General features: G+C 43.5%; 1 protein-coding gene across 1 annotated transcript in view; it reads left to right on the top strand.

Annotated features, from left to right (window-relative positions):
• CAP2 (cyclase associated actin cytoskeleton regulatory protein 2) overlaps positions 1-16,810 on the top strand; it is a 420,383-nt gene extending 403,573 nt beyond the window's left edge. The window contains exon 13 of the mRNA XM_069218426.1: positions 9,522-16,810. Within this exon, the coding sequence (XP_069074527.1) occupies positions 9,522-9,605 (84 nt within the window). The 3' untranslated portion in view covers positions 9,606-16,810. The remainder of the gene's footprint in view (positions 1-9,521) is intronic.
• The last annotated feature ends 4,010 nt before the right edge of the window (positions 16,811-20,820 follow it).

The raw sequence follows: 20,820 nt of genomic DNA, 5'->3' as shown, positions 1-20,820 counted from the left end.
CATTCCAGTAAGGTTCATCAGATCGGAATAGCTCTTTGACACATATATCATGTTGAAGAGTTTGGTTGGAGCTTGAAAACTGTCTGTTCGGTTAATTCATTCCTTCCCTGTCTTTTTAGTTGCTTTAATGCCTACGGATGCCATGATGACTGCAGGCAATAGAGCCCACTATAAAACATCAGATAGATTGATTGATTGACTGATCAGTCACACTCACATTGTGTTTAGTTGAGTAAACAGGTTGAATGTTTGCAGTTTTCCTGAGTGATGTTAATATGTTCAGAACTTGAATCACACTTCAGTGGACGTCCCTGCTGTTGGCATTTCAGCTGAGGAGAGGGGGCCTGAGCAAGCTTTAGGTCAATTCATTGAGCTTTATGGGGGAACAATAGCCTTCCCCAGGCCTTTGGAGGTTAGTCCGTGGGGGTAGCCACTCTGTTAAACTCTGAATAACCCCATTAGGCTTGATCTGGCACACCTTGGTAGGTCACATCCTCTACAAATGGTTCTTTGTCATGTAGTGGACATGGCCTAGTCCATGCAATAAACTTTTATGTACTCTAGATGGTGAGTGCTTTAGTTCTTTGATGTGATGAAATATGTTCTCATCAATGATCAAGTGACAGCACTGACAATGACTTTTTCCTGATGGAGAGAAGAGGTAAGAGGGCATGCGCACTCCTATATACGACTCTGTGAGAGTTGCATACTCATGTGTGGGTACTACTGTTAAAACCCACTCCTCTTTAACATCTATGTGCCCTCTCCCACAGATGCCACATCTCCACTCATTATACGCCACTGTGAGTCAATATGTGAGAGGGCACAAATTGATGGCTTGTCTTCTATAAACACGTTAATTATGTTTCTGTTGTTTTCTTCTGTTCAATTAAGAGCAGCAGCCTTGGGAGTGACAGCAAGAAGAAATTTTGGCTCTGAAGTTTGAATGTTGCCTGTGCGCCAGGATCCTAGACTTTGAAAACACAAACATATAGTTATGACCCAAATGGGTTGTATCTATACTGGAAAAAACAATGCAAGGGTGCATGTGTTGGCGTAGGCAGCCTCAAGAGCACCAGCTCAGGAGAGAGCTGTACAACGCTATATCTCAGTAGTTATGACTCTTTCAGCTCTCTTCCATAACACAATGCATCAACTTGCCTTGCCACACTGTATGGAGTGAATTATTAATAAATCTGCCCACAAGTACTTTCTGTGATAAAAGATACACCATTTTGTACTGCCCATGCAGCTACATTTATAAACATGTCTCATGGGACCCAGTGTCAGGTTTAATATGTCTTCACACGGTTGGGCTGCTGAAACTCTTTTGCACTATAAACTGCCCCACAGACTCATATGCCTGCTATATACTGGTTATTTTAGTGTTTCATGGTGAGGCACTTTAAAACTAAATTAAACATGTCAGTGTGGAACAGTTCACCCATGCCCCCAGTCTTGCCTTACATTTTTTGTTGTTTGGTTGTTGTGGTCTGGGGCAAGCTATCCAGGCCTTGTCCTCATTTGCTTTGGCCATTGAAGTCTCTGACATCTTGAGGCTGGCCTGCCACTTTCACTGGCCAGTAGGTAGCCACTGGAAGATGTCAAATAATAATAAATGGTTTGAGTCGCGTCTTTCCTCTAACGAGCTGTTTTTCAGTGGGGAAAGAGTGTTTTTACGTGCTGCTAGTCCCGTTTGGCAAGTGCAGTTCAAGTCTGGTGTGAAACTGCTTTTGACCTCCCAATCAGACTGCACACAAAATTGTGCCACACCTCCGGGATCCCACTGTGTCTTGTATTCAACAATGTGCAAAACACTGAACTCTGGACTGTTACAGATAGAGATTGTTTTTTTTTTTTTTTTTTAGAAAATAGAGTAAAATGTCATTTGTCAACTTATGCACCCAATTGTTATGAAAAAGAGAGTCCCCACGATGTTCATCCTATTTTACTTTAAGTATGGGTTTCACCACTAGACAGCTAAGCAAGTATGTTTATGGTTCCTCATTTGAACGAATATTTGCAGGCTCAAGTGCAGAACTGTTGTGTTGAATAGATAACACGTAAACAGACCTGCAGGTATGACGACATTTTAAAGATTTTTCGAAGCCTGTAATAGCGAGCTGTGTCATATCACTGATGAGGAGATTATCAGTCTCGGAAATGGTCTGGTTCCTGCAGGTAAACCATTTGATTAGCATAATCCCTCCACTGTTCCCAAACAGAAAACGTTTGCAAAAACCAAGACTAAACAAAACAAGCATTTCCAAAAGGATGGCGGCCAATGCCAAGCCTATTGGCTTTGCTATCCTTTTTATTACTGTTATTATTTTTTAGTTGTTAAATCCATCTGCAGCAAAGCTATCTCCATAAAGGTGAAGCTGTTTAGAATAGCAGGAACTGCATCTGGCGGGTTTGGTGGAAATTACGTTGATTTGTTCGGGACAGGTGTAAAAGTGGTCTCGCCCAGTGTGTTGTCTTAATTGAAGCCATGTGTGGGACAGGTGTTGCCCTCCCAGGAGACCATCATAATGCTAGGCACAGATTTGCATTTACAGTTAATTAGATGAAAACAACGAGGACACAATTCTTAAAGCCATTTGAACTTGGAGGTTTAACTTACACGCACAACATGAAAGTCAGGTCACCCAAAACCAAGTGGAAAAAAAATGACCAAAGACTAGCATGATTTAGCCCCTTAACAGTCTAAGGAAATAAAATGCTATTTTTCACTGTCTAATGCACGTCCCAACCCCTCCCCCCCCCCCCACCCACACCCTCACACACACACTCACAATTGTACTTTCACGGCATTCTGTGTTTTGAAACGGTTTATCTGGCAAACGTTAGTTATTGTTATTTCGCCCTGGAGAATCAGTAAACTCCAGTGTGACTCGTTTTCTAAAGCATATACTTTTTTTGTAAAGGAATAAAGTTGATACACACTGCGTTTCTTTCAAATAAGTTTCTCTCGGATTTGCACTTAATTCGAGAAACCATTTTTCCTATCTGTTTTTTCTGGTGATTCACTCCAGCCTAGACGAGTAAATTATCTGCAGGATTAGGGACGTTATGGTTTGGGAGTTCTAAATTATCTTTATTATTGATGGTGTTATGGTTTGGAAGTTTCAAATTATATGTATTATTAACGGTGTTATGGTTTTCTGGTTATTTTTATGTATGAATTACCTTGCTTGCATTGGTTTTGTTGGTATTATTGAATACCCATGAGTAAAGTTATTTAAAACAAATAGTAGACAAACCTGAGGTTGCCATGCATCGAAAACCCAGATTGACATATGGTGGGATCAAATTCCATGCACTTTTAGAGAAGATGTGGCACTAGGATCACGAGCACAAACCGCCCCCAGACCTGAAGTCCGAATTCCAATCAGCACCTACGCCGATCCGCTGCCCCCTCCCTCCCACATGACAGCTAACTACCTACAAAAATTTCAGTAAGCATGGGTGCTTCAAGAGTTTTTTGCTCGACGAGTAATGTGCTATGCTAGACAAGGGAAGCACATAAAATGGCAGCTGCCTGCTGCTTCCCCCACAGGCTGTTGGGTGGCTGACGGTTGGTGATGGCCGACTTTTGACTAAAAAAAAAGTGGTGAGAGGGAACGGAGGAGCTCGTTGGGGTGAGAGCACAAGCAGCACATAAGGGAGAATAGCACGGTGAGTGGGGGGGAGAAGCACATGAGCAAGAGAGCACCACGGAATGCTGGGAAGGCAGGGAGTTTGTGTGGGGAAGAAGCACTCAAAAGAGAGTTTGCAACACAAGGGAGACAGCAACACAGAGCATGGGAGAGAAGAACGCAAGAGGGAGCTGGAAAACACATGCACTCAAGCAAAAAGAAAAAAAGTAGCTCCCTATAAATGTGCAGTGGAAGGATGGACGGCAGCCAGTCAGAGAGATAGTAAAAAGGCTATGCTCCAAACACAAGACAGGCAAGCTAGGACCAAATTCTTGTTGAGCCGACAATAAGTCTTTTGCAACCAGACAGCTTACGCTGCCTGATAGTCTCAATCTAAAAATATATGTTGTTTAGATTAAGCAGTAAGGTTTGAAGACGGCAGTCATGACCATAATGGCATCCTCGAATTAATTTGACTTGAAAATGCCAAATCAACAGTGAGATGTTATCTATTTGTTATATTTTGTATTCATGAAACAGGCAATAATGTCCCTGAGAATAAAACGATTTAAAGATTAATATACAACACTTTTGGTATGGAAGAGCAAAGACACCTCCTTACCTTTTAATGGCCCTTCCTGGAGTCTTCAAGGGTCATATATGCAATGCCTAGGATATTTGGGAAGGGGATTACCAGAACCTGCACATCTTCCATTTGGAAGCAAGGGACTTTGTAAACACTTAGCATTGTTCCCTTAGTGCTTGGGTCTGGCAAAGAAAGGTGTGAGGCATGATTACTTTGATGATAGAGCTTATGTTTCCCACAGGGTATGAATGCTGCTGAACTGGTCAGGCCCACTCAGCTGTCCTCCTTGGACACTTTGAAACTAGGAATCCAGACAGACATGCCAATAGCACCATGATTACTTTGTAGCAATCTTTTGACTAAAGTGACATTAACAAGCCTGAAGGAATCCCAAGGTTACCAGAGTGCAGATTTTGGACTGCTAAAGACATTGTTTTCCACCTATCACTATGAATTACGTTCTGCATTTTAGTCCTACAGGTGTCAAACCACCTTTTGTTTTTTGGTTTTGTGTTCAACATTTTTACAGCCTTAACCTTCCTACATTTTTTATAGAAAAACACATTTGTTTAGAATCTATTATATCAGACTTACAAGGATTCTAGGATAATCCAGACAGTATTCATATGTGAGTTACCCCTTAGGGTTAATGTCTGGTCACCACTTTCCAAAACCTAAGTAAAATTATGATTAAACATGGTCAACTCAAACATAGAAATGGAAAGGCCAAACAGCTCGGACGTATCAGGAATGTTGGAAGGAATTTAATACAGCTTTTAAAATGGAGCATCAGGTAGTTGTTGCAAGAGGAACTATATATCAATTTCATAATTGATGGAGACTGTTTATATCAAACTGTAATATTGAAACCTAAATGTTTTCTTTTTTCCCACCCTTTTCTTTACCTTTTAGTATTTTTATAACGAATGGCTATATCTGTGAACTTTTTAGGGTCAAGTGCGCAAGCGCTGTGGCCTGTTGTAATCTCTCTGTGGGGTTTTAACCACACCCACTACTGCTGTTCATTCTTTGTTGTGCTTGTCTTAAATGCTTAATTGTTATTGGTGCATTTTCTGAAATGTCCCTCCTTTGTGTGCTGAGTTCCCTCCCAGGCGATTTCACTAAGTGAACATTTTTGTTGGCCATCACACTACGTCACGCTTCCTCGTGTTACAGCGTGTGATGGCCCCGTCTCCAGTTTTGTTTTCCGTTTCATCTCAGCCATGATCCTTTCTAGACATTCATGCAGGGAGCCAATAAATCTCCTGTTCACTCTCATGCCGGCCGTGGCGCTTTGAATTGACTTGCTTATGTCAAATGTTTTACTTTTCATTTTCAATTTATGTGGCAAGAAAAGTCCAGTTAGGAATTTACAACTCTAATAGCTCTAATTCGAGCACACACAAGACCCATTGCATTGCAAATGCTTGTTTCTTTTCAACTGTTGCAATACAAATGGGTTAATCTGATTTGTTAATGCTACAGTCTTTTCTACAGTGCCACATGACTGCTTATTGGCCCCCCTGCTATGTTTTTAAAATCCCATATGTAGGTGGTGTAAGAACACAGAACATCCCATATTAGGCAGTTGACTTACATAAATGTCACATACAGCAGTTTGCCAACGAGTTACCAAAGAGTTTGCCAGTTGATCTGTGTTAGAGGTAGAGCACAAGTACTGAGATGCGTTTAGCAGCCTCCTCCTGGACAGAAGTCCAAACTCTGTGCAATCTAAGGACATACTCATGGCAAAGTGGTGCATTGCAGCACAGAAAGTCAATTTGCTGTGCTGCACTGCATCACTGGGAAGGGACAGGAATGTGCTGTATTTAAGGCATAGGGTGTGTGTCTGTCATTTTCCCCTTCGTTGGTGCACAGTGAGCTGCCTAGCGCCAACTGAGGCACCCTTGTTCCATGGTGCAAGGGTGCCTGCATTGCATCCAGGATTGTTTTTGTGCAGGAAGGGGCACCTTCCTGCACAAAACCAATCCTTAGAAGCATATTCCTCTATCTATGTGTGCTGCAGAATGTAGCACACATAAAAAGAGGAAGTAAGGAGGAGAAAAAAAGATATGTTTTCTTGTTACAGATCTCCTGGGGAGAGGTATCTTTTTGGCACATTCTCAGGTTTACCAGGTTTGGTAAATCTGGGACTCTATCAAAAACCTTGGAGTTGCATGGAACACCCACGCAATGCTCAAGGAATGCCTTCCCAGGGCAGAGTAAATCAAAGCAACCATTTGTGCTGTGTTGCCTTACCCCAAAAATATGACTTAAGGTTTGATGCACACATCTCATTAATATGCCCCTAACTCCCTAACATTTAAAATTCTGGGTTGGGTGGGCTTGCTAAAGAGTAATTTTTATACCACTTTTTATTGATTTTAAGGAAAGCAAAACAAAACAAGTAGGCATCATTATACAGTATGTCGTTATGCTCAAGAAAACAGATACACAATCATAAGAATTTTCCTCACCTAGACCTCTGCATTAGAGGAATAATTTAGCAGCATACCCCATATGTATATATGCTTTTGGGGATATCTCCTATATTTATAGACATATCCCTCTGCCCTGGCACATCAGTGTATGGACTGCATCCACTCCTGTACAGGAGTAGCCCTTGAAAGGCGCCAATGGCAGGCTGTAACACGTTTACCAACTATAAGTCCAATTGCCACCAGGGTTATGGTAGCTCTTGAGCTGCATCGTTCATCCATTAGTCCTAACAGTGCCATCCTGGGATTGACTTGGGCTACTCTGCCCACTCCCTTCATAAGAATTGTATGAATATAGATCCAGTATCCCTGTATCACTGGACATGTCGACAACGGATGATAGAAGGTAGCCAGCTCAGTTCTACATCTAAGGCAAGTAGGTTCAAGTCCCGGCTTAATTTTATCGAAGATCGATGGGCTGCAAAATATTATGTTTAGATATTTCAACTGAATGAGACCGTCTTGTAGAAATCATCAAAATCCGAAAGGCCATTTTTGCCTCAGCCCAATCCGCATCTTTTAAATGGCCAACATCTTGTGCTCACCTGCCTCTCAATGCCACAGAGGGTCAGGGTGTTAGCCACCAATGTACCGTAAAGTCTAGAAATGCCCTTGTTCTCTGTTGCCGACAGTTTGACCTGCACCTCAGACGGATTATAATTTGGCACTTTTGTAAGGACACCTCTGTCTGCCTCCAATGCATGGCGTAATTTTAAATATTGATGAAATTGCATATGATGGATATTATTCGTCCCCATCAAATAGGAGAAAGGTCTGTTGTTATGATCTCCCTCCCAAACATCTCTGAGATTGGAGATGCGGCTAAGGCCCCAAGCTTGAATACTGACCAACTTTACTGTATGCCCTAACCACGTACCTCCATTGTCGTCATTTAGGGGTTGCCAGGGAACGCAGCTGCGACCCCTGGCTTGCCCCTTGCGACCGCTGGCAGTGTCTTTGTGACTCCTGGGCTCCTGGCTCAGATGTGATAAAACTGAGTGCCTTTAACACAGGGGAAGCTCGTCCTAATGGACGTCATTTCGGGATCCAATATCCTAGTTTTCTTTCTATTTTTGTGATTACACAAATAGTGAATCATATTATTCACTATTTGTGTAATAACAATTGAGTGCAGTTAGCTGGTATTTAACACTATCTGGCAGCTAAGGTAAGTAAAAAAAATGCTTTTAAATGTATGGTGTAAGCATGCTTGCGGGTGAGAGCATGTTTTGTTTAAGTGAGAGAGTGTGTGAATGTGTGTGTTTGTTTAATCATGTGTATGAGTCAAAGTGAAGGTGATATGGCGTGGTGTGTGATGTCACTTCTGCTACCCCTGGCATTTTGGTGAATTGGCGCCCATGTATACCTCCTATGATGTCATTTCAGCTGTAGGAATTCTGTCCCCCTTTATCAGAAAGGTACATTTTCTACATATTGTATCAAAGCTTAAAACATTACTATCTCATCGACTAAGACTTGACTTCTCAACCTCACTACCCTTTTTGGAGTCAAGTTTACAAAGGGAGAACCTTGGTTATTCACTTTGCATTTAAGACTTTAGAATCCACTCATAAATTACAGTACCCACCAAGGACACTGCCTAGTTCCAACTGTATTTCTAACTACCCCAGAAACCTACCACTCAACGAAACGTTTTACATTATGTGCCTAAATTAAATAAAAATGACCTAATAAACCAGAAGGCATCGGTTCAATCCCTTCTGATACAAGATGGCAGGATAGACTCTTCAGATACATATTCTAGGAAGGGAAATTTGTAGAGAGCCTTCCTATTCCTGTTCTTTTTACATGTTGATTTGTTTTATCTGCCTAGCATTATGTTCCTGGAAGTTGTAATGGAAGTGAGTTGGGCAAAGTTCTTTGTGTGTTACCATCATGGCTTTCTCCCATTACCAGCAATTTACACCATACTCTGCCCATCGGCTACTAGTGGCATTTCCATCTTCGGTAGTCATTTAGGAAAAATGGAAGTTGTGAAGGATAGTGTTGGGAGAGAGTAAACGGGTGCACAGACAGAGGCACATTTATCTTGATTGCAGCTAAAACTAAGCTATTGATGGTTTCGTCACAGGGACTCGTCATAGTGGCGATTCTACATGATGGGTACTCACCAAGGTTCTACTTCTGAATATCCATACCAACAATTTCGTGGCATACTAGTATCAAGGGCAAAATATCGAAAAGTAATGCATATAGGGAAGTAAAGATTTACCATGCCTAACTCCACACATACATGCCTTGAGAATATATGTACAGTGTAGGAGTTAGATACACAAAATCTAGACTTACCTGTCGATATTATATTTTTGGATATTCTGTCCTCAATACTCTGCCCCATCCATATTGTTGATTCGATATTTAGGGGGCACACCACTCACCAATGACCCTGAGCCACCAAGTCCAGTCGCACCTTCAGGAGTCACACAATTAATATTCATGAGATAAGGTTAAAAACAAGGGATCTCAATGGGAAGTCATGTGCTTATTCATTTGTTAAGCTGAAAGCCTCTGAGGGCCGGTAAGGGGTGTCAGGGACCACCCATGCCCTGTGGACTAAGAGTAACAAGATAACCAGAAGTCATCCTTTCTTGCCGTATGTGTGGGTGGTCTGTAAGAGCGTTGGAGGACGCTGTACCCAGTATTGTGACTCTGCCCTTCCCTGAGGTCGTCCCCACGGCTGCACAGTTCTTGCTTTTCCTGCCAGTAAGTAGTAACAGTGTCCTCTGTGCTTGTCAGGCAGTTTGTCTTAACCCCTCTGTTTTTCTTGCTCTTCCGCAGAAAGAATTTCCCATTCCTGAACAGTTCAAAACAGCCTGGGACGGGTCCAGATTGGTCACTGAACCTGCAGAGATGATGGGCTAAGCGCCGCCCTTGCCTACAGTGCCACCGGCTGCGCTTGCCAAGTACGCCCTGGGTGGCACCGAGTCATCCCGCCGAGCCTTCCAAGCAGCAGCCACCAGGCTGTACACAGAAGCCAGAAGCGAAATGATTTCCAGTTCCTGCTTTTATTAGGCATTCAGCTTCTTTCGTTTTCCCCTTTCCTTTTCATGTTTAGTAGTCCAAAATGTCATGTAACTTTGAAACACTAAGGTTTTCCTCTTCTGCTTTCGACACTGCAGTCAACGACCAATGCCAACCTGATGTATGGTGCATTTTATGTTGTGCTTGTATATTTTACTGCATTCCTCCCCTGCCGAGTTCCGCTTGTTCGCAGCTTAAAGCCAGTGGACTTGACTGAAGCACGAGGGCTAACTGACCATTTGGCTTTAAAACTCTTGAGGTCTCAGGCACTAATCCGGGCTGGGGCCGACTGTCGCTCGCACTTAGATATTAGGTCCAAGCTGTAGCTGATTGATAACTCTAAACAGTCATTATGCCAATAAAAATGTTTCAGCTGTTTGTAAAGCGCCTCGGAGGCCTTTTGGGGATTGGACGTGCTGTGTAAGTACCGCCTCGGGTGGTATTTTAGCATATGGTACTTTGTTTACAGTGGGTCTCGTAGGTTGAGCGATCAGTGCTTAGTTTTGTTCGGGTGATTGCAGGTGGTGGGCACCTGCACTGATTTATGGAACAGGGACTTATTTTTCATCATCAGCCTGAGAATGAGAGGAAGAGAATGGAGAAATGGAGGAGAAAGAAAAGGACAGGAAAACAGTGAAAAAGTGCGAAAGTAGGGATGAAAAGGAACCTCCCAAGAGTGAGACAGTGAGAAGCTTCCTAGGGTTGCGCCTGAAAGAGTTATACGGTGGAACCAAAACTAGGCAGCCACGGTGCTCAGCACCTAAAAACCTGAGGCCCTTCTACTTACTATTTTTTTTAATACAAATTAAACACTGGCGAACACTACCGACGTCCTGGTCTTCACCAATTTACAAGCGAAGTACATGGGCACTTTAACGACATACCTTGCAAGTAGAAAGAAAAGCAATGCTTCCAGGCTTCTGCCTCTTTGTAGTTGAACCTTTGGCACACATTCTTTAGCTACTGTAGTGTAAAAAGTTTTAATTCCTTGCTGAAGCTCCCTATTTCACTGAGTGTCCACAGCATAAACCTCTTTTCTAATCTCCTCGCTGTTTACTTTCCCCAGGGAATGACTAAGGAGCAGATTTACAAGCCCCTTGCGCCACCTTGCCCCACCCTAGCGTAATTTTTTTTTTTTACGCTAAGTTGGCGTTATGGAGGCCTTTCCCCAGCGCCATATGTAAACCCTTGTGCTACATTATGCCTGCATCAGGCATAATGTATGACAGGGGGGCATTCCGACGCAGGGAGGCCCGAAAAAATGGTGCAGTGAAATGTAAAACATTTCACTACGCCATTTTTCCCGTCATTTTTAACATCTGCTCAGAGCAGGCGTTAAAATGACGCACCAGTTTTAATCAATGGGCCTCCCTGTGCTTTGCTGCACTAACGTCAACTTTTTTTATGTTAGTGCAGCAAAGCACCACAATAGCGTTGAAAAATTTGACGCTATTGTGCTTACGACTTCCACGGTGTGTCCTATTGTAAATACAACGCAACCATGATGGTGTTATGTGGGGCAGAGGCGACGCAAGAAAAGTGGCGCATCGGGACAGATGTGCCACTTTCTTGCATATATGCCCCTAAGTGTATCTACCTGCGCATTGTCTTTAATGATGCGGTGTGGGCTGTTGTGATGATTACTTATGGGTAATCTTCATTACTCCAAGTATCCTTCCTCATCCACTTGCCAGGACATCTGCTTTTCACACTTGAGCATTGCAACATAGCACACCGTAGGGTCTGTGCATGCCCATAAGGTAACACAAGAGGCTATTTACCAATGGAGGGAACTGCATACATTGTTTTAACTGAGAAGTAAAATCCAGTCCTTCAAAATGTCCTTGATTCCAAATAAGTGTTGAGGAGGGTACCATTTTGTGATTTTAACACGTTATTTCAAAAACTATTCTACTCGACACTGGAAATGTCTTGAACATTACTGCAGGTAAAATGCAGCGATAAGTCTGAATTTTAGGTGTGTTTATTTGTCCTGAAGGTAGGTAGGCGAATTCCTGAAGTTTTTATTCTGTTGCACATTACATTGCTTCTTATTTGGGTACATAATGCTCATGAATAGTGACAGTCTCAGACAAATGAAAGGAAGACTTGCACGCTGACTGCAGTGTTAGCATCCGACATCACGCAACCACACCCTTGAAGGGGACATGTCAGCTACCAACCACACGCCATCTAACATTAGGTCACTTTGCCGGGGCTTCCGGCCAATGTGGCTGTTAATGGAATTTCTTACAGGGATTTTTGTGGTGTGAGTATGTATTTACAGGGAGTTAAGTTTACCCTGCCAGTTCATTTTACAAGGGGCACCCCACAAACTTTGGTACGAGTGTGATCAGTAAAAACATGCGTCTGATACAGTTCGGGCGACGCGGGAACATGAAGCACACAATGCCACTAGGTGTGTGCCTATGTATAGGGTTAGGTTTGTTGAGACGGAGATGAGGGGGTGCAAAATACCTTATTACCCAACTACCGCTGGAAACTGATAGCTGTTAATTGCCCTATCTTCTCATTACTGCCCTAGCCTTCTTCTGAGGCCCATATTTGCTGGTTCTTTGTTTAACGGCAGTCAGTGACCTCTGCATAGGGTAATAATGCTTTCTAATTAATAACCGGTGTTCTACTTAAACCCACTGGTTCAAATGAGCGATGGATTTACAGAGCCAATAAAAAGCGTGTAGGTAAACAAAAAACCACATCTTGGATCCTGTTACTTCCTGGCCAAGATCCGCTAGAATATGTTATACTTTCTCCTTATTGAGCTCCTAGTTTTTCAACAATATTGTTACTGGCCCAGTTTAAAAAAAAGACATAGAATTGACTCTTTATGAATCATAAGCCCAGAATCATATCAAATATCCCTTGTGTTGTTTGGTTTGGTGTATGGCTTGAAAATGCGTGGTATTGTTTAAGTGAAAGCAATGACTGTTCAGTTCTTGTGACTATATAATCTGAGAAAGGTGCTGGCTAAGCTCAAGCAAAATACTTCAGAATAGTTAGTGCTTAATTTGACCCCGTGGCTGGAGGTGAAACCCAGTGGTACTCATTTTAAGGCACCGGTTCTTACTTTTCCTTATCAGACTTTAACTCAGAGCAAGAATGAGAAAAAAACAAAAGGAGAAAAGGAGTGAGAGAGAAAGGTGGTAAAACAGTGACAAAGGGAGACAGCAGGGATCAATAAAAATAATCTTCAAGAGTGAGATAAAGAGTCAGGTAGTGTATGGTGGTGGAAGAAAGAGGCCTGAGGTGGAATAAAGACTACACCTATGCTGACATTCGTCAGCGCAGGCTAAGGGCATCAGAAAAAAATGTTGGCCCTTGGCATTTATGCTTTTACAAATTAAGCACTGACAATGTTTAACAGCAATTTAGCACCTCACCTATTCTTCTACAATTTTGAAGCACAACCCTGTAATTGAAAGGTACACTTGTGATGTGTGGGACAGATAAGAGACATAGGCTCAAAACTAAAAAAAAGTGGCATTGCATCCAATGCAGCACCACTTTTCTTGCGCCCCTCTACCGTCACCATGTGTGTGCCGTATTTAATATATGGCGCACCATAGTGCAGGGTAGTGGCAATAGCGTCAACATTTTTGACGTTACTGATGTACTGTGCAGGATTAGCACCAAACTTTTGGCGCTGATCTTGAAGAGTACATAGGGGCCCATTGAAAACAATGGTTTGCCACCTTTTAACTCCTGCTGTGTGCAGGTGTTAAAAATAGCCGCTAAAAATGGCACAGTGGAATCTCATAGATTCCCCTGAACCATTTTTGCGGCCCCCTTAACAAGGGAACACCCCCTTGCAAACATTGCGCCTGGCACAGGCAAAATGTGGCGCAAGGGATTACAAAGTGGTGCAATGCATGCATTGCCCCACCTTATAAATATGGAGTGGTGAATTTGGCCTCATTGGTCCACATTAGAGTCATAAAAAAATGACGGCAATGTGGCGCAAGGAGGCGCCAGGCCCACTTAAATATAGGCCATAATTTGCTGACTCACGTGGCAAAGCCAGATCATTACATATAAGATGTAATCATTTGCTGATCCACAATTGGAGAACTCTGAATAATGGTTCCATTATTTACAAGTATTCTTTATTGCACCAAGCAATCTTGTTCCTCCTCCCAGTCTTCACAGAGGTATGGTGAGTGCTTACACGGAGACCTGCAACAAACCTTCCACTTCAAAAGATTACATTCAACACCTCCCACGAAGTTTTCCTTTCACCAAACTCATAAAAGGGTTCTCATTTTCCAGCAGTATTGCATCACAGGCACACAAAGGACAGGTGGGTGATGGGAAAGACAAGGTTCTAGGGTAGAATGGTGCTGATGAAGAGTAGGACTTGGTTTAATGTAGACAAACAGCAAGTAATGAAACCATAACCACCCCTTCCTCATCATATCAAAATATCATAAGTGTGGTCTGTGACCCATGGTTTGTTTCCCTGCAGATCCACTGCTGCCAAGAAGTGGTGCCACATATGGGGCTACGGTGTAGGGGGGTGTCATGTTGAAAAGTCAGTTTGGCCAGAAGCTCTAGACTGCTTTCGAGTCATCAGTTGCAGTGGTATAACAAAGGCCCCTGCTGTCCCCATGATGAGGGGGCCCCCGAGCTCCAGGGGCCCCTCTCTGCACTGTACACTGTGCACAAGCGGAAAGCCCCTGACTGGGTCCAGGAGGGGAGGACAACAGCTTATTTGCAGGGGGTTGGCTTAAGTTTTGTTATGCCACTCATCTGTCATCTCTAGTCCCCTCAATGTTTGGAAACTGGAAACAGGTTGGAATAGAGCCCTTTTCACAGAAGAGTAATTGTATTCTTCTGCAGCAGGACTGCTACATCGAGATATGCTTGACTCCTCCCTATTTCTCAGTAAATATTTGTTAGATCCACTCCAGGGTTTGGCTGCAGAACCTTGAAATTTATACAGTAGACCAACCATTGTTGAGAATTTGTATGCCAAGTGGCGTGCTTCCTTCGGGAGAGGCTTCCTTAGAAGAAGAAGAAAATGTACCATGTGAGGAAGCCTTGGTGGGAGAATCCTTGGTGGAAGGCTGAAGCTTGAACCTGAGGGTCATCTGCAACCTCTTCTCTGTACCACAGACAGACAGGCGTCCGTCCTTAGAAGCCATAAATTATGAGGAAAACTTGATCACAAATGACCTGATTTGGGTCACTGAAAGGACAGCTTACTTTCTATGGGATTTCTCTTTCTGGTTCGTTTTGGGCCACACATTTCATCATCTACCATGCCATTGCAGCATGGGAAACTGCCTAGCAATTGTTACAGCTGTGGTCCCATGTTTTATTTCTTACTGTATATGAGGAGCACTATGTTCAGAGCCCTCCCCATACCTAAAGACACACTCCAGTGCTTTGCCTCCAATGACGAAGCCAGGCACTGTGCTGTAAGATGACTGCAAAAAACACAAGGTAATGGGTGGAATACTTGCAAAATTGTCTGCCTTTAGCAGTTGCTGTACAGCACATTTCAGTCCATTGTTTTTCACCTGGTATGCCACTTCACATGGAGACCAGCCATATGTAAATCAGCATTGACCCTGCTCCAGTAGCAACAATCCTGCCTAGTAGTCTAGGATCATGCAGAGTAAACTTCACCTCTTGATACTTTGTCAGAAAGGCAGTGTGACAGGGTCCTGTTACTGCTACTGTTTGGAACTTCATCTCCACTTCTCATAAAACAGCAACCACCACCAGGAGGCCAGTAGTTTTTCTTCTGATGCTGCAAGCTGCATGGTTGTATCTCAAAAACAAATGGACCCTCCTCAGAGACCACTAGTTTTCGCATATTGTGAAGCTGCACCCTTTGGTGACGCGTCTGTGATTATTGCACTCAATGTTGCCCATAGACAGTAGTAAGAAGGCTGGAGGTGAGGTGGACTGGCACGGGAGCCTGGAAGCATCAATAAAAGTCACCTGCCAAGCAGATTACTTCTGGGGGGAGACATCCAATTCAGCATGGATTCCAGGTTCTCCAATCCCTCTTTCCACTATCATCACCTGCCAAACATGACAATTTTCCCTCAATATATATGAAAACACAACTTTAGCAGCACACATGCGCTTTTTGTAGAATAACACTACTTAGTTTGCACCTATATGAAGGGAAATGTACCCACCTCCCTGCGCAGAGACAAAAGACAAGATGTGATCGTAAATTATGTATTTTTATAGCCTCGGGAGTGATAGAAAGTGTCTTCTAATTATGTTATAAGTAAGTGTGATTGTTGGGCTCCAGATGCAAGGATGTTGGGCTCCAGATGCAAACCTATCCTCACATTGGGACTAAGGGCCATATGTACGAACACTTTTTCCCATAGTCACAGAATGGGTAAAAACCTTTGCTACATCTGGCCCTAAGTCACAAGGTTTAGTCACAAGGTTTGTCAGTACGTGTGTTTTACTGCTGATTTAAATGTGAATTAGTAGTGACTTTCCGGAGTAAGGCACACTGGAACAAGGGATTTTAGAATAAGTCCCTGTGTTAGGAATGTGACGAAGAACAGTGACGAATGAGTGACAGCTGGGCTTAAAGACAATTAGACAACATCTTCATTCCCCATTCATTCTTGCAGACATTTTATACGATGAACAAATAAGGAGGGAGAGGGTCGCACCACCCGCCACATTACGACATTAATTGAAAATATGTCTAAGGGTTGGGATAACGATGGGAAAAGGCCAAAAATGCGGAGTGATTACAAGATGGTTCCACAGTGTGATCCCTGGGTCTATCCGTCCAACACCTGTAGTTGTGCGATTCTTTAGTTGTAAAATGTGTAGGTTTAGAAAAGCAGAATAAACAGCCGTCCATAGGACACGGTAGCTAAAATATGAATCTTCCGGATCCTTCTTCCGTGGCCTGTGCCCACTACATTGAAGTAATTCAGTTTATTCTTTTTATGTTAACGCTTTTGGTTGTTCTTTAAAATAGTAATGTCAGCGATACAATAAAACCAAGAGTAATTATTTAATAAAAAGGGTTTTACTATCCAGTGTTTCGTCCGAGTGTTTTGTTTTGGGACATACAAGTGTACACCTGGCAACATCGCAGCAAATGGACAATAGATATTTAAACGATGGAGCCTGTGGTTTCGGAGTCTATGGGAAAAACTTCCCTTTGGGTGCAACTTTAGTGAAGGTGAAACCGTATCCAGTAAAAGCAGATACCACTGGCTGCGGTAATTACCAGGCATTGTGTTACCTTCCTCTTGCGCGTTCCGGACCTCAGAATGGGGGATAACTTTGTAATGCTGCAAAACTCAGAAGGTGTGGAATATTGTCAACTGTGGAGATTTTCAGTTGCCATGCGGGGTGCCACAGGGCTCGTCTCTGTTTAACATGTATATCACCCCGTTGGCACAATTGATGAAGTCTAGGGGATTTCCGTTGGCACCATATGCAGATGACACACAAATAATTGGGCCAGTCGGTAAGGATAGGACAGAGGTGGCAACGAGATTTAGGTCTTGCATGGGGGAGATCAGTAGGTGGATGAAGAAAACTTGGCTTAAGATGAATAGTGACAAAACTGAGATTCTGTCTTTTGGGTCCACTAGCCCTATTTTGAATGCTATCTGGTGGCCGAAGGCCTGGGGCCCATTACCTATTCCTGTAAAGGAAGTAAAGAACTTAAGAATGTTTTTTTATAAGGAATTGACCTTTGAGTCTCAGGTGAGCAAAACAGTGAAGACATGCCATTTGATCCTTAAAATGCTGAGAAAGATCTTGCAGTTCATTCCAGAGGAGCTTAGAGTTCCTTTAATTCTGGTGCTTATCACCTCGCGCCGGGATTACTGTAATGCCCTTAATTTAAATGTTGCCCAGTATTCCACAAATAAGCTGTTATTGATCCAAAACAGAGCAGCATGTTTAATTCTTGGGATCCCTAAGAGCCACTCCGTAAGGGAGGGCTTGAGAGCCTTACATTGGCTCTCGAACAGGAAGCGGGTCAGGTTCAAAGCAGTATGCCGGTGCATAAGGCATTGCATCTGGATATCTGAGATCCGTTTTTACTTGATATGCCCCCAAAAGATCCATGAGATCAGTTGGCAACAAGAATGTACATATCCCCAGATTTAGGAAGGCCAGATTGGGGCGGGGGGGTCTTCCCAGTGGCAGCGGGCAGGCTCGGGGATATGTTACCGCTAGATATCACAAGGTTGGATTCATATTTGGAATTCCGCAGGACAGTCAAAATTGGCTATTTAGGTTAGACTAGCTGGTCCCTGGTGAGTATTGTAGCCCCGTGCTGAAGGCTTTCTACTCACTCACTTAGCACTTAGATACCCATTTAGTTTGATGCACTGTATAAGTGCAAATAAATAAAATAAAATCTTTCTTACAGAATATCCACTGGTTTTTACCTTCAAATATTTGTCAGCGGAAACTGTGTTATTACCACATAAATTGGAATATTGATGTGGGTGTACACTCCCATTGACACCTGGTCCGGAATCACTGGGCCGCTTAGAATTAGGAACTTTAGGCACTAATTTGTGTGAGACATAAGGCCAGCAGAACTCTCTCTCTATGATGCAATTTATTCCAAATCAAGGCTGTGAACAGACGAAGCCAGACTTTCTATAGAAGTAGCACAGGTTGTCCTCTGCAAGAAAGTTGGGAGGCGAAGCAGTTGGGTGTGGGTAAAATGTCACTTTACTTAGGGCAGAAGAGCCAATGAATCCCTCTTAACGCCTAAAACTCTTTACATATGATACTCTTACTAAATTACTTGCCTCAAAAACATTCAGGTTTCCAACATCTCCTTTGACACTGCCACCAGCCAATTGTGCAATGGGCGTGCTTCTAGTTAATGTCATACAATACACTGAAAGAAACACAGGCTGCAAAACTTCTACTCAGAAATATAGATTGCCAAAATCTCACCTTTATAAAACATTATCATACAAAAGATTTGACCTTTTGTAGATTCCTAATTCCAAGCTGTAGGGTCGTGCTGGCGGGCCTGATGATGGATGATGCCAGACACACAGGTGAGTGCTTGCCAAAATACTTTATTAATAACTAACCCTTCCCTGGGTCTTACGGCAGTTTTTATGTGTGCAGCATGCTGCCACACAGAGCTATACCAAAGGTATACTCTTACTTCCCCCTTCAGTGGGCCTCCTCATGGTATCATGAGTGACACTACATTCCTCCATTATCATAGATTGGAACACAATAACAAAAGAACACTTTAGGAAACAAAATTGATGCTTCAACAAATTACTTAGTGTGAGTAGCTTCGGAACATCATTTCAGCTAATCAGGAAACTCTTGCCAAGTCAATCATTGCTCACAAGTCACCTTCGGTCCTCTAGAAGGTCAGCATAATGTTTTGTGGGGTGGCAGATGATACCGCCCATGGTTGCTTCTCACTGAGTACACCTGAGAGGACCTGCCCATACCTCCTGGCACAGTGGATGCTGGACGTGGCCCTCCAACAGAGGGTGTAGGAGTCAGTGATTAAGTTACTCAGCTGAATTGAGTCCTTCTTTCAGGTACCAGGGGACTCGGCGAACTCTGGCAAGGGTGATCTTCCCATCCACACGGTTCTCCCAATTTTCTTCCCCGTCCCCTGGATCACCTAATGTGGGGTATTCAGGTGACTGCAGCTTCACTAGCTTGAACTTTGATATGTTCCTGGTCACCTTTTTGGCTCCTCGTTCAGCAGTCACCATGGTGCCCTTGATGGCCAAGGGTCAGTCTCAAAAGGCATGGTGATTTCTTACCAACACTGCGTCTCCCACTTGCAGGGTGCTCTTCTTGGCCCTCTGGCAGTGGGAGGTATATTCATTGTTGTGGGCCCTTTTTGACTCTTAGCAGTTCAGATGGGTTAGGTGAGTAGCCCAGAGAGGGTGGTGTGGGATGGAGTCCGTCATAGCTCTTCCGAAACTCAACTGGCTGCGGATAATGCTAGCGGTGGAATAAGGAGTGAGACGTATTCTCATAGGAAGTGGTAGATAACTGTTTCAATGCTGTGAGCCTCCACCACTGCGATGCGGATGACTTTCGTCAGGGCGCACACAAACCTTTCCCCCTCCCCATTGGCTTGGGGCCAGCGAGGTGAGAAGGGACAGTGTTATGGTATTCTATGATTTAAGGTATTCTGCCTACTCGTGGCTATTGAAGGGAGGTCCATTGTCTGTGTGGATTTCTTCAAACAGGCCATGTGTTGCCATAATTTTTCTACTTTGGGGATGACATCTGTTGCAGAAGTGGTCAGGACGATTTCCACTCCAGTGTAACAAGATAAGTCGTCAACCACAATGCCCTGGAGGTTCTGTGATGAATGAAGTGAGAGGATCAGGCTGCCCGCTTGCTTGACAGGCAGGGCAGCTCTTGACGAGTTCTACTTGCTGGTCGAGTCCAGGAAACTATACCTCGCTCCAGAGCCTGTTTTTGGGTTTGATGATTTATTTCTTGAGCATCATGTGCTAGTAGGACAGCTCTCCACCTAAGGGTGGCAGGAAGGACTAAACGCAGGCCACGCATAAGACAGCCATCTTCTGTGACTGACAACTCATGGCGGACGTGGTGGAATGAATGCAGTGTTAATTTTGCTTCCTCGGTACGATGCATCGCCGGGTGCAGAAGCAGTCGCCAATCTCCTGACTGGACAGCGTGCATGGAAAGTTGAATGGAGTCGTCCTGTTTGGTTGCTTCTATTACGTCTGAGAGTGATATGGGGATGGGTCTCTCTCTGTCCGATACCAGCCGGACGTATTCCTCTGCGTCCTGAGCATTTTGGGCTTCGGAGGGAGTGACTGGGTGGGTGTGTCGCGACAAGAAATCTTCCAGATTACTCACTCCATGCTGGTACTCAACCGTGAATTTGAATTCCTGCAGTTGTAGGATCCATTTTTCAATAGGGGGGCAGCTTAGATGAGGATCCTCGGAATAGTGGTATTAATGGATTGTGGTCTATAAGAACAGTGAATGGTTGGCCATACAAGTAGATGTAAAAATGTCGACACCCTCAGTGGATTGCAACGGCGTCCTG

This window comes from Pleurodeles waltl, chromosome 2_1, assembly GCF_031143425.1.
Source record: "Pleurodeles waltl isolate 20211129_DDA chromosome 2_1, aPleWal1.hap1.20221129, whole genome shotgun sequence".
Classification (NCBI taxonomy): Eukaryota; Metazoa; Chordata; class Amphibia; order Caudata; family Salamandridae; genus Pleurodeles; species Pleurodeles waltl.
Note: the sequence above shows the minus strand (reverse complement) of the source record. Positions and strands in the feature narration are given on the sequence as shown.